General features: G+C 53.1%; 1 protein-coding gene across 1 annotated transcript; it reads right to left on the bottom strand.

Moving 5' to 3' along the window:
* Positions 1–2,572: 2,572 nt before the first annotated feature.
* Positions 2,573–13,974, bottom strand: HPCAL4 (hippocalcin like 4). Its single transcript, XM_081087277.1, has 4 exons — positions 13,607–13,974; positions 7,817–7,986; positions 7,445–7,660; positions 2,573–6,596 (listed from the first exon to the last, which is right to left on the bottom strand). Exons 2-4 carry the CDS (start codon positions 7,976–7,978, stop codon positions 6,399–6,401), a joined length of 576 nt encoding a protein of 191 aa, XP_080943403.1. The 5' UTR covers positions 7,979–7,986; positions 13,607–13,974; the 3' UTR covers positions 2,573–6,398.
* Positions 13,975–14,289: the final 315 nt, after the last annotated feature.

Below are 14,289 nucleotides of genomic sequence, written 5' to 3'. Positions count from 1 at the left end.
TTAGAGAGAGGGGAAGGGAGAGAGATGGAGAGATAGAGACATCCTGCACGTCCCCCTACTGGGGATCAAGCCCACAACCCAGGCATGTGCCCTGACCAGGAATCGAACAGGTGACATCTTGGTTCCTGGGTGGATGCTCAACTGCTGAGCCACACCAGCTGCATGCTGTTTTTATTTATTTTTTTACTAGCAACCTTTCCCACCTTCTTCTTCTAGTAACTGGCCCTGCCTCCCTGCCTCCCTGCCTCCCTGCCTCCCTGCCTCCCTGGTCATAGGAATAGGCATGTGGCCCAAGTCTGACCAACTGTAGAGCCCTATTTTCTTGGACACAGTGATTGAACCAAGGATGAGCATGTGGCCCAGCTGGGTCACTCTGCCATACTCTTATATTTGGATGCTTGGAGATTGGGCTCTTTCTTCTCTGGGGCAATGTGATCTGGGAACCCTCCTTTCTCTGAGGCAGGTGAAAGATCAGGGGGGATGCCCCCCTGGGGAGGACAATGAGGTCACAGAGAGGAAAAGGCAGAAGCAGGGAAGGAGAGAAGGTGCAACGTTGAGCCTCTGGATCCAGCAGAGCCTGAACTTCCCAATTACATGAGCCACTAAGTCTCTCTTTTTGCTTGTGCTTGTTTGACTTTGTTTATTTGCAACCCAAAGCCTCAACTAGCCCAGTCTCCGTTACACATTTGCCCAGCCCAGCTGACAGGGAATCGCATGATGAACTGTGTAGGCTCCACAGAGGAGACCATTGAGACGGGAGAGGGACAATGGCTTGTGTACAGGCGCAGAAGCCTAAGAGATCCCTTAGGGAAAGGGGGGGGGGGCAATTCGGGATGCCTCAAATGCAGGGTGCAGGAGGAGGAGGGCGAGGAAGAACAGGCTTTTGAAGTCAGCAGGCGAAAGATCCTGCAAGGCCTTGGGGGAGGTTGATACTGAGGGCCGGGGGGGGTTGGGTCTTCTGAAGAGTTGACATGGTCAGATTTATGCTTTAGGGCAGTAATGGCGAACCTATGACACGCGTGTCAGAGGTGACACAGAAACTCATATTTTTGGTTGATTTTTCCTTGTTAAATGGCATTTAAATATATAAGATAAATATCAAAAAATATAAGTCTTTGCTTTACTATGGTTGCAAAGATCAAAAAATTTCTATGTGTGACACGGCACCAGAGTTAAGTTAGGGTTTTTCAAAATGCTGACACGCCGAGCTCAAAAGGTTCGCCATCACTGCTTTAGGGAGATCGCTCTGGGGCAGGTAAATGGTGCAGAGAGCAAGCCTGAGAACAGATGGACTCACCTGGGCTAGAGATGATGAGGGCTTAGGGGAAGTTTTAAGGAGATGGTAATCCAGGGCCTATGCACTCCAAGACAGGAAGGAGGCAGGACTCCCCATCCCCCCAGTGTGGCTTCAGCCAGGAATGGCAGCCCCCAGCTCCCAGACTTCTGAGTCACCTCCTTAGGTTCATGGTTGCCCTGAGGCCAGGTCAGCCTCCTTCCTCCGTCCTAATTGCTTCCTGCCAAGGCAGCTGGCCCCCTCCACGCGTCCTTGAGAAAGCCCTTGTAAGAGCAATTGAGCGTTTCAGAAGGAAGCAGGCACCAGCAGCTGCCACTGTCCCCAACCCCAGGCAGGGGACAGTGCCTCTCTGACTACTGAGGGGTCTTCTGAGAGGAACATTCCACCACCAGCTCCCATCCCCAATCCTTTCCATGTTTGGTCAGTGTAGGGGGTCTCAGGGCTTTGGGCGGGGCTCCTGTGAATGGTATAACAAACAAATTATGCTCTACTCAACCTCTGACCACACTCCACTTGTCAAGCTGTGCATATGGCATGACAAGGCTGTGTTTGTTGAGAAGAAGGGGTCTATTTTCCTAACTAGCCCAAAGGTGCCACCATGGTCTGGCTGCATACTTACAGGGACGCTTCCACTCAGAGGGGATCCCTTTCCCTAACTAGTACATAGTGCACCGCATGGGCCATTGTAACCCTGGAGAAGCCGAGCCCCACTATCTGCTGCCACTAGCTTCCTTCTGGGGGGAACTGCTCTGCCTGAAGACCCGCATATCAGCACCTGGTCTGGCCATAGATGATTGGACCAAGGGCCCCCCCCCCCCAAAGCTAAGCTGAACCAATAAGATTATTTTGCTTTGGAACTGGAGCTAAGAGACACAGAGGGGCATTGTCATCGCTAGTGAGTCTTGATACAGAGTTAGGATGCAGCCACTTGGTGCAGGGGAACCCAGGAAGTCTGGAGAGAAACCCAGGAAAAGATGCAAATATTGCCAAGGGGATAAGAGCCTGTGAGGCCCAGAGAAAAGAGAGAGGCCCATTCTTAGTTCTAGTTCCTGAAGGCCCAGTCGTTCTTGATTTTCCACCTTTAGGGTCCCTTGTAATCTGCTCACTCCTTTCTTTGAACTGTCAAGTGGGTCTCTGTTTCATGTAACCAGGGTCCTTGCTAGAATAAGGACCTCTGTCCTAAGGCGTTGCTGAGGTGCTCCCACTGTGTGAGCCCCCCCCCCCCCTTGCCCCTCACTCCAGCCCTCTCCCAGCTTAGAGAAGAGCAGGAACCCTCAGCACAGTCACACCTTTTATTCACTGTCAGTGAGAACGCACACACACACCACAGCACAGGGTGGAACAGTGAGGACGGTCACTGTGGGCACAGCCAGGAGCAGCACATCCACAGGGGACAGGGCCAGAGTGGTGAATGAGTTGGGAGCACCCCTGTGCCACCCATCCCCCCTCCTGCCCCAGGCCTCAACACTCCCAGAGCCTCCGCCAAGTAGGAAGGGCCAGATACCCTGAGAGGCCTGGTCCTGCCCCCACACTCTGGCAAAGGGAAAAGAAAACCCTGAAAATCTCAGAGAGAAAAATCCCATGTTTTTCTGAGACTTTTCAATTGCAGGATTTGAATTTTTTTCAAAACGGATGAATAAAATATGTAGAAAATATATTCTTGCCCCCACAGTGCTCTCCAAAGCCAGCACAAAGCCTCGCCCAGGGTGGGTCTTCAGGAAATATTTGCTGCTTTAGTAAATTTTTGTGTAAAAATTTACAGTGTCAGCTTACTACCTTGCCAAAAACCCCAGGTATTCTCCCCTCCCCTCCCTCTCTTTCTCTTTCTCTCTCTCCCTCTCTCTCTCAAAATCCATTTCTCCTCTAGGGACTCTGCCGTTGTCAGGAAAAGATAAAGTGCCTTTGCTTATGCGCTTCCTTTTCCTTAATGTTTGATTTAAGGTCGGTTATGAAATCCTGACGATAGCTCAAAGGACTGCAGCGGCCATCTGAAGTAGCCCTTGTTGATGATTTTTAAAGTTAAGAAGGAGCTCATCAGTTGGACCAAAGATTGAATGAGGACAGAATACAGTTAGAAGAGAGATTTGGAATCGTGCGATTCAGAGTTGCTGCAAGAAGATACAGAACTTCAAAGGAGAGTCTGGATATATCAACGTCTTAACTGTATATTTTTGAGTCTATGTGAGTCGTACTTCCATCTCTGCTAACCTTGTGCTCTGTGACAAGTCCCTCTCAGCTGGGGCAGAGATGGGAGGACTGCCTCTCTTCTCACTGCAGGGCCAGTGCTCTACCACCGGAGCTCCCAAGCAGCGTCCTTGGGACATCAGGAGCATGTGGGAGCCAGGCCTGGCCTGTCTATGGCTCCTCCCATTAGCAATGCTGGTCCCTGGCCTGGCATTATGTATTCGGCACTGCTGGGTCTTTGGCCTCACCAGCAAATATCAGCCAGGGATGTGTGTCCAAAAGCTTGGCGTGATCAAACATGCCCTCACAGGTAGGACTTGCCTACCAGCTGGGAAAACACAAAAGCAGTTCTCTTAGGGAGGAAGTTAATGGTAGAGACAGTGCAAGATGCTTCCGGGGTTCCGAGTCAGAGGCCTCCTAGGACAGCACTGATTTGTAGGCAGAGCTGCCCAGAACAGAAAACAAAATGCTCGAAAATGTGGGGACTTCACCCCAGCTCCTATTTCTTTTTGGAAGACCACAGCTTTAGGAACTTCTTAGCAGGAAGCTTGTGAAAGACCAAACTAACTTAGCTTGTCCCCCAGCCAACCTCTGTGCAACTCAGAGTCAAATAAATGAGTAGGGGAGAGACTCTGAAGGGAAGAACCTGCTTAGAGTCTTGGGTTCAAGTCTTGGCACTGTGCCACCTCCTGACTCTGTGCCTTTGCACACGAGACTCCCCTTCTCTGTGCCTCGGCCTCCAAGTCTGGAGAAAGGAAATGGGAAATGAAATCCCCATTTCCCTAGGCTGTGAGCGTAGAATAAGATGGGGTGGATGGCAAGCCTTTGAAAGCCATGAAGTTCTGTGTGATTGGGAGTTGAGTTAGATTCAACGTTTGGGGGATGGGAACCCCACTTTGTAAAAAGCCTTCCATTGGAAGTGTCAGCTGAGCCAGGCTATTGAGTATCTGGGGTGCCAACTGACAGCACAAGATACACCTCATGGCCAGCTCCTGAGAGCAATGGAACATCCTTTGAGGCGTTACTGGATAAAAGCCTACTGGTTACTGCCTGAGGATGTGAGTTCCCTAGCCTTGGTAACAGGCAGGTCATAGGCAGGATAGAAAGAGGTGGCAATCCAGTGGCCTCGCTACCTCCAAGAGCAGCAAGAAGGAAGGCCCAGTAGAGTTTTGGACCAAAGGTCCACATCCCCAAGATGAGAGGACATCCTGCAGAGAGAGAGGACAGGTGAACACTCAGAAGTAAAAGACAAGCTCCACTGCTTCCCTGCAGGTACAATCCGCAGCCCCAACTCAGCAATCATTCCCTGTTCCCACCCTGGGCTGACAGCACCTGTGCACTAGACTGTTTTCACCAGCAGTTCAAGAGGAAGTCAACTGTCACTGCACATGAAAGCTAACTTCTGATCACAAGTATAAGAGAAAGTAAAGGGAAAGACTTATAGAAGCAAGATGAATTGTCTGGCAGTTAAAGCATGCAGCTGTATAGCTCATGGATCCAAAATCGGAAAGCAGACATTGGGAAGCAAAGCCAGTGCACTTAGATGACGAATTACCTGCCCGATTTAGGATTTGGAGTTAGAAAAAGCTTTTCAAATGGAGCATGCCCAGCACATTTTTAGGCATTTGGTCCATAAATGCAGCCTGGCACCTAAACACTGGCCAGATGGGCTCTTCTTCTAGCTCCTTCTACTTCTGTAACAGTGAAAGAACAAGCCCATCCTTGAAACTAGATCAAATCCAGAAAGGAACTACCAAGATGTGGGAAATACACAGTCTCACTCTCAGCGAACCTTGTTTTTGTGTTTCTGAAGACAGCACCTAACCAGACTAACAGAGTTGCTCATGAAATTGAAAAAGATCAGTAAAAAGGAGGCAGTAGAAGCTGCTGATGGCAACAGCTCAGGATTTAGCTTGATAAGAAAAAGTGTTTTCTGGTGAGTTTGGTGGTGTTTCCCTCTTTTTTTTCTCTCAGCTCTTTTTCCCCATGAAAATTAGCATTTCTGTATTCATTTTATTATTTTATAAGAAATCAAGTAATATAGAGTATGTTTTAATACCCTAAACTAATAAAATTACTTTAGCTCCTTTTAAGGGTACTAAAAAAAATTAGGTATTGCATAAATTTCAATTTTTCTTAAAACTTCCACTTACATGGTTCTTAGACTTCCAAACACTTCATTTATCCTCCTGCAGCTCTGCATAGAACGGAGTGGAAAGATTTAATAGTTCCTCTCAAACTAACCAGCCTTACCCACCCTGTGCTCAGCTGTGTTCAACGTCTCTGACCACTGGAAGCCTGCCTCACTGTGTGAGCTTCCGGAGGGCACAGAATGTGTCCTGTAGACTACCATATCCTTAGCACCTAGAGGTGCCTGACACTGAACAGGGGCTCAATGACTGTTAGCTGAAGAAAGGACTGAATGAACGCTTCAAAGACAGGAGCCAAAAGAGCCAGGGAGAGTTGAGGGAACAGGGCAGAGACCACCTGTAAGGGACCTGGGTCCTTAATAAAGGACAGACCCAATTTGGCCCTTTAACTGGGGTGTGTGGAACCACAGCTTATAAAATATAACCCCAGGAAGAACGAACTTTCAAAGCAGAACCCCAGCCTCCCTCCTTAACCCTGCCTATAGGGGCAAAAGCTAACTCCCCTTTGCCCAGTGGATGTTAGTTCTGGGCCAAGACTGGGGGTGGGTCTAGACCACAGGATACCTGAGGATCTCTCTTTTCCAGGGTGAAGTGTTCCCTCAAAGATCTTGATTGAGGGGAGCAAGGGCTTGGGCAGAGGGGTGGGTGGGCCAGAGAATGAGGCTGGAGTACCCCTCCCCCTAGGGAAGGGCCAGCCAGAGAGGTCATGGGGTTGGGAGGTGGCCACGCTCCTCCTGGCCAGGGCCCAGCCCCTCACCAGCCTTTGCTCTCTACTTCTGCATGTCACACTGCAGCAGCAGCACAATGGATGGGTCACTCTTGGCTGCCTCCTTGAACTCCTCCAGAGTAATCTGGTCATCCTTATCCTGGTCCATCTTCTTGAAGATCTTGTCCACACGCTGCTGGGGCGTGAGCCCATCCTGGTTCATGCGCATCATGATCACGGTGCCCACCATCTTGTAGATAGCCTGGTGGGGCACAGGGGGCAGGAGGATTGGGGGTGAGTGAAGGGGGTTTGGGAGTGGGCAGGGAGAACACTGGGAAATGGGGAGGATGCTGGAAGGTGATGTGATGTATGGTCGTTAAGACTGGATATTTAATGAGCATCTCACACTAACATGTCTAAAACCCAACTCTTCACTTTCCACCTGCTCCTCCCCAGGCATTCATTTCCTGTCTCAGGAAATAGCAAATTCATTCTTCGAGTTGTTCAGAAACCTTGACACTATTCTTGGCTCTCCTTCTCTCATACCCACGTCCAATCCTTCAGGGAATCTCGTCCCCTCTAATTTTGCAATCAATCCCAATAAATCCCATATCCAACCACTTCTACTGACCCTCCATGGCTGTCACTTCCATCAGATCCTGACTGGGCTGCTGTGAAGTCTCCTAACAACAGTCTCCTTGCTTCCCATGAAAGCAGGAACTCTGAACAGCGCCTGGCACAGGACAGGCATTCAACACGCATTTGTTGAGAGAACAAGGAGCTAAAAGAACTTAGGCTCTGGGGTCAGACTCCCTGGATTTGAATCATGAACCACCACTAGCTGCGTTTCCTCATCTGTAAAATGGGGTTTCTGACAGTACCTCCCCTCCAGGGTTGTTGGGTAAAGGACTTAGCACAAGGCCTGTCCAACACCACGCTCCCAACCCATGCTAGTGGCCTGGGAAGCGGGGTGGGGGGAGGTGGGTGCAGCGAGGACGCCCCTGAGGCCCGAGGAGCTGGCTGGAGAGGGCGGTGCAGAGAAGGGCCCGGCGGCGAAGACAGGGGGCGCGCCACCCCCGCACCCCCCGCCTCTCCGTCCGCCCAGCGCACCTCGATGATCTCCAGCATCTCCAAGCGCGTGATGCGCCCGTCGCCGTCCAGGTCGTACATCTCAAAGGCCCAGTTGAGTTTCTGCTCGAAGCTGCCGCGGGAAGTGACAGAAAGGGCGCAGATGAACTCCCGAAAGTCGATGGTGCCGTCGCCGTTCTTGTCGAAGGTGCGGAAAGCGTGCTGAGCAAACTTGGAGGCGTCGCCGTAGGGGAAGAACTGAGGAGGGGACGCAGGGAGTTGGGGCGCCGCGATGGCCTGGCCTCTCTCCGGCCCGCCCCCGGGGTACCTGGCCCCGCCCCGCCCCGCCCCGCCCCGCCCTTCGGCTCGCCCCCGGTGCCCGGCCCCGCCCCCACGCGCACCCGGCCCGCCCACCTTGATGTAGAGCTGCTGGAACTCCTCCAGGTTGAGGATGCCGCTGGGGCAGTCCTTCAGGAAGCCCTTGTACCACTGCTTCAGCTCCTGCTCGCTGAACTCGGTGTTCTGAACCAGGTCCTCCAGCACCTCCGGGGCCAGCTTGCTGTTGGTCTTCCCCATGGCGGGGCCTGGGGGACAGGCGCAAGCAGCGGTCCTCCAAGTCCCCGTAAAACAGGGTTCCCTTTCTCTACAACAGCTCCCTCCCATAACAAACCCACATTCCCACAGCCAGGATCCCTCCCTCCACAGCTGGTTGGGTATCCCTCCTCTCACCACCACGCTCAACAAGCCCCATCTTCCTACAGCTGGGCTCTCCCCTTCACCACATCCCTTCCCATAGGAGCTCCTACCGCCCCTCTCCACCCCTCTCCCAAAAAACTGGGTGCAGGTTTCCAGGATTTCTAGCCTTTCAGGTCTCCGCTCCCCTCTTTTTCACTGACAGGGGCTGCATGCCACAATCTTCATCCTCTCTTCCCATTTACACCTTCCATAGCTCCCCACACCCATAGAATAAAGTCTTAATTCCCTCCTTGCTATTCAGAGCTTTCACACTCAGCCCTACCTGCCTCTGCAGGCTCCTCTCCTAGCAGGGACCCGAGGCAGGTTCCTCCTGTGTCCCCTGGTATCACCTCCCAACTTCTTCCAGGCCTTCCAGGCCATCCCAGCAGGAAGCTTCTCTCCCTCTTTCTTTGGTACAAATAGGAGTCCTAGCTAGTAGCACTGATGACCCTGATTAGATTTTGCTTTCCGTTAGTTCATTCATTCCCTGAGCATTTATTGAGGCTGACTGTGTGCTAAGGCCTGTGCTAGTCATGGGGATAAAGTAGACACAAGCCCACTTTCAGGAACTCAAAATTAGGTCAAAGAGGTAGGTAGGCAGCTGATTATAAAGGACCTTCAATCCATGTCAAGAAGTTCAGCCTTTACCTGGAGGGGTTTTAAAGCAAGAGCTAGGAAGGTAGCATTCCTTCCACAGCGCTTACAGAATGCTCACAATATGTCAGGTCCTGACCTAGGTGCTGGGAACTCAGGGAGAAGGAATGTGTTTTAGAATTTTTCCTTTGGTTACAGTGTGCAAGACGACCTGGGTGGGGGAAGGTATGGAGAGCAGAGAGGGGCCTGCTGCATAGTTCAGATGAGAGATGATGACTCAAGGGTAAGGGATGTGAAGAGATGGGGATGGACTGAGAACTGTCAGGAGTGGGCACTGGCAGGACTTGGTAACTGAGTGGATGTGAGAGGGACGGAGGAGTTTAGGCGGATGCTCAGATTTGGGTTTGAGTGGATGGAGATGGTGTTGCTGAGAAGCAAGTTTGGGGCAGATGAAGAGTCAGTGCTCAGCTGGAACGTGAGCCCCTCAGGTAGCCTGTGCCAGAAGAAGTGTTTGCAGAGCAACCCTCTCCAGGAAGCATGGTCACAGTGATGCCCCACTGGGCCCTGGATGAACACTCCTTTCTGAACTCTGTGGGAGGAATGTCCCTCCAGAGCTTGAGTTTCCCAGGACATGGCCTGGGAGGTGACTTGGACCTGCTTGGAGTCTGGAAGGGCCCCAGAATCCAACTGCAGGGTAGCCTGCCATGAAGATACTCTAGAAAAGGAAGCCCTCAGGCCAGAAAAAGGAATGCCCCTTTTACGGCCCATCCCAGGCCAGTGTGGCTTCTAATCTTTACTGCTGAGAGCACCATAAACAGAGGTTGGTCTGTTCCATGTCCCCTCCTTTGCTGCCTGACTTCCGGTTAGTTACCAGATATCACTGGGCCTCAGATTCCTCCCGCGGGCCATGAGGAAGATCAAGAAGCAATGGGGGTAGCTACATCCTCCCCTACCTACCACCCTCAGAGGATGAGAAATCCTGTATTCCCTCAGGAGAAGCCATGGTGTGTGTGGGGGGGTGTAGGCCACCTTCAGAAACCTGAAATTGTGAGGTTCAAAACAGTTGCACTGGGGCAAGAGTCAAGGACACTTCTGGAACACCATGGGCAGAAGGAAGTAGGCTCCTAACCCAGCTGCCTCCTCCTCAAGTCCAAAGTACATTGAAGACTCAGGGTATAGTCAAGGAAGTAGAGAACACAGAGGTGGACGAGTCTGATGGGGGAGGCAGAGCCTCTTCCGCTGTCTCCTGGGGAATGTGTCTGAGTGTCTGCATCAGGTGCAGGGTGTGGGTGGGAGCGTGTCAATGTATGAGATTGCAAGTCTGTCAGAGAGCACTGTCTCTGTGTGTCAGAGTGTCTGTGTCTCTCCCCCCTTCTGCCCCTGTTCTCCTCCCTCCCACAATTTGTGTCTCCTGGGGCCATACCTGTTCTTGGCCCCCATTTGGTCCCAGGCCCGCCAAGAACTATGTCTTCACCTCCTTTCTCCTTATTCCCTCTATTGCTTTTAGATTGGTAGGCCAAAACTGGCAGTGCCCTTTAAGATCATCCCCTTATGTTAGTGAAAACCCAAAGAGAGGAGAAAACGAGCTTGAGTTACACAGCAGGTCAGTGGAAGAGCTCAGATGAGCACCTACGCTGAATCCATGCTAACTGCCTGAACCACTCTCTCCAAATCATGGCTACTCTTCTCCAATGCAAGCCTTCGCCACTCCTACCTGCCCTTTGGGGAGAACCATAGCTCTGATCTGCCTCTTAGCCTCAGTGGGACCATCTTACTGAGCTCCAGGTCACAGTAGCTGACACCCTTTGGAGTAGCCCACTAGCACCTCTAACCCAGTACATCTACAACCAGACTCATCTTCAACCTGTGGCTGTCCTCTCTCCATCACTCCTTCCTTCCCTTGTCCCAGGGGAGGAATGCCATCTTAGTTACCTTTAGTCTTCCCTTCTCTTTTTCCCTAGGTCCAACTTGCCACCAAGTCCTATTGTTCCTTCTTTAAAAAAAAAACAAACTGTTTTTATTGATTTCAGACAGGAAGGGAGAAGGAGAAAGAGACAGAAACATCAGTGATGAGAGAGAATCACTGATTGGCTGCCTCCTACACAGCCCCCACTGGGGATCGAGACTGCAACCTGGGCATGTGCCCTGACTGGGAATCGAACCAGGACCTCCTGGTTCATAGGTTGACACTCAACCACTGAGCTACACTGGTTGGGTTATTGTTCCTTCTTTTGAACTGCTCCTGTAAACTTCACTATGTCCTTTCTCTCTCCTCAGTCAGGGCCAGGGGCACAGCCAAGGGGGCTGAAAGCCAGCTGGGCCACTGCTTGGCAAGCCATGCCTGTGGGCTCAATGGCCTCAGAGGAAGTGCTTTTCTCCTGATTCCTCTCCTCCAAGGGAATGTCTTTTCTGGTTTTGCCCAGAAGTGCAATATAGGCTAGAGGGGGTCATGCCCACGTGTCCCCTCAAACTCCAGAATCCTCTAGAACCTGGTGCCAAGGTGCCCACCTGTCTAGCCTCACCTCCAACTTCTTCCCTCAAAACTATATACTCCTTTCAAACCTGGTTTCTTACAACCAGAACCTACCTCACCTATGGCTTAGCTGTTTTCTTCTCCCCTAATATCCTTCTCTCCTGGACTCAAGCAGCTATAAGCAGTCTGTAGGCCTGGCTGCAGCCCACTTCCTATGATCGGCCTCTCCCCACCCGGACAGTGGACAATCAGGAGCATGAGGGCATGAGTAGACAGACCCTGTGAGGCTGGGGAGTTGAGCCCCACGAGTATGTAGACCTCAGAGCTCTCTGACCCTCACCTGGTGCTCTAGAAATCTAGGATGGAGCCTGATTTAGGAGAGGCCCTTGCATTAAACCCTTGCCTGAGCCTTTTTGCTCAATGGCAAAGAGCTTCTCCCCTCCCAGTCCACTTTGGAGAACCTCTGAGAGTGAGAGAAACGCTTTTCCCTTTGCTCCCTTGTAGCTGCCCCACACGGAATCCTCGCTCTGTCCCTCTGTGGCTGCACCTCACCACCCTGCGAACCCAGGGGTGGTGCTTGGAACCCAGCGATGTTCCGTGAGTGCTCCTTGGTGGATTACATGAGACGGGCAGAACCCACTTCTTCCTCCGAAGAACGGCCTCAGGCTATTTTATCTGTGATCTGCCCTTGCACCAACTTCAGAGGCGATGGAAGCCAGACCTGACGATAGGAAGGGTTCACCCAAGGTAAAGTAGAGCCCATCAGCAGCAAGGCGGAGGCCAGAATGCACTGGGGCTCGTCCTGTTGGCGCTGTAGCCCTGCTGAGTGCGCAGGCCCCTTTGCCTACCTCTTGCGGGCTGCCCTCCAGCTGCGAAGGAGCTGGCGCAGGGCCATACACCAAGCTGCTGCTCTCTGTGCCCAGAGGCTTCTTCCAGAGGGCAGAGCTCAGGGCTGTGGGCTTCAGATGGGAAGGTGGCAGTAGGATGGGCGGGACTGAGGGATGCCATAATCCCACACCCTCGCCCAGCTTCAGAGAAACTGGTGCTGAGACGGTTGCCATGGTGACAACAGCTCCCTGGTCAGGAGATTTTTCTCTCTTTCCTCTCCTTCATTTGCTCTTCTCCAAGCAGCAGCCATAGAAGCTGCAGCTTTTCTCTCTCCTTGTTAATGAGAGGCAGGGGATGATAAACAAAAGACAGGCCCTGCTGACAACCTCTACCTTGGAGCTGTCCATGCATGTAGGCTGCTGGTCTAGGAGGGACCCCTAACAGCAGAAAGGGGGCCTGGGCCTGGTGAGGGGGTCGCCTTGACCGAGGCCTTGGTAAGAAGCAATGTCCCTTCACTGAGGACTAACCCTTCCCCCCCAGGCCTCCTCTCTAAAACACCTCCATAGTTTAGGGATAGAGGGAAAGGATCCTGTTTTCTCCTAATCAGCCATCGAACCAGAGTGTGTCACTGTTGGGTGGCCATTCAAGATCATCTCATTCAGTCCACCCTCGGTCCAGACCCCTTCCCCATTTCACAACGGATAGGAGAGGGAAGTGACTTGGCCAAAGTCAGACAGCACTGAGCAGAGACAAGATCTGAACCAGCTCTTCTGCCCTCCAGGCTCAGGTCACCTTAGGGAAAGGAGCCACAAGGTCCCGCATGGAGCTTTGGCACAGTCCCTGCAGGGCAGTAGGGAGATAGGCATTCAGAGGGAGTGACTGGTGCAAGGAGGCCGGAGAGGGTACAGATTAGAAAGATATTTGACAGGAAGAATGAGCGGACTTGGTGCTTTGCTGTAAGGGGTGAGGGGAGTGGAGGAGGCTGGGACCTTGGTTGCAGTGACTGGCAGGTAGGTAGGGGTGGTCTGCTGGGGATTGGAGTCCCTGGTTCATCCTCCAACCAGGATGAAAAGACCACACACATGGGGCCTCTGCCTAGCACTGAACCTTGGTGAGGAGGCACTGTTGAAAGTGTTGTGAAGAGAAAGGGGGAGGGAGGTTGGGGTTTTTTGGGGGGAGGAGGGCTGAGCGGCTGGTGGGGCTGGGTGATAGGGGTCGAGGTTATCTATGGAGGTGGGAGGTTGCCATGGGACTGGGTGGACTACCTGTCTCCAAAGGAGAGATGTTGACTGGTGCCTCCTCTGGTACCAGCAACACTGCACACCCAGGTGTGTGTGTGTTGGGGGCCAGAGCAGCGGTTGTTTTCACCTGAACTGGGGATAAGGAAGCAGCTCTGCCTCCTTTCCTGGGACCCACGGGGCCTGGACGTGGGTGGGGGTCCCCCCTCCAGATGCTGCCGCCTGTGGCAGAACCTGCGGCCAGGGAAATGAATCAGAGGGGGCAGCAAGCGAGATTGGGAATGGAGAGCGGAGGGGGAGGGGACAAGGGCCTCCGCCCAGCCCCGCCCGCGTTACCTGAGGCCGCTCGCCGTTCGCCGGATGGCTCCGAGCCTCAGCTGGACTCGGGATCGAGACTGGCTCGTGGGTGGGCGGCCAGGTTCCCCAAGATGCGCGCTGCAGCCGCCTCCCAGCTCTGGTATCACTTGTGTCTCTCGGAGGCGACAGGATTTGCATAAGCCCCACCTCACCCGGGGCAGATCTGGCGTGATTGGCTCCGCCGGGGCCGAGTGGCAGGCGCGGTTTCAGGTGGGGACCGGGTGGCCAGTGAGGCCCTGCGGCAGGAGCGCACCCCGCCTGCCCGCGCTGACCTTCCTGGGAGTCGCGAGGAAGGGGGAGGGCTGTACCCCTCTGCACCGCGCCCGGAGGCTCAGACCCCGGGCCGCAATCTGGGGTGAAAAGTGTGGACGATGGGAGGGGATTCGCAAAAACAACCTCACGGTTGCTATGGAAACGGGAGAGCCGCCGCCGAATTTCTAAACCTTCCCTTCCTGGGCCCCAGCGGGGGTGGGATGGAAGAGGGAATGAGTCACGCTATGTGACCCCCTCCGTATCCCCCCGGATTTGGAGGAAGGCGCCAAGGGGCTGGGTGGGGAGGGGAAGCGATAGATGGTGGTCAGCAGCTCACGCCTTGGCATCACCCCTGCAACACACCTCTCCCCTCACGCGGTGGCACAGAAAGAGGGCGGGTGGGCGCGGGG

Source organism: Myotis nattereri, assembly GCF_964212035.1.
Source record: "Myotis nattereri genome assembly, chromosome: 3".
Lineage (NCBI taxonomy): Eukaryota > Metazoa > Chordata > Mammalia > Chiroptera > Vespertilionidae > Myotis > Myotis nattereri.
Note: the sequence above shows the minus strand (reverse complement) of the source record. Positions and strands in the feature narration are given on the sequence as shown.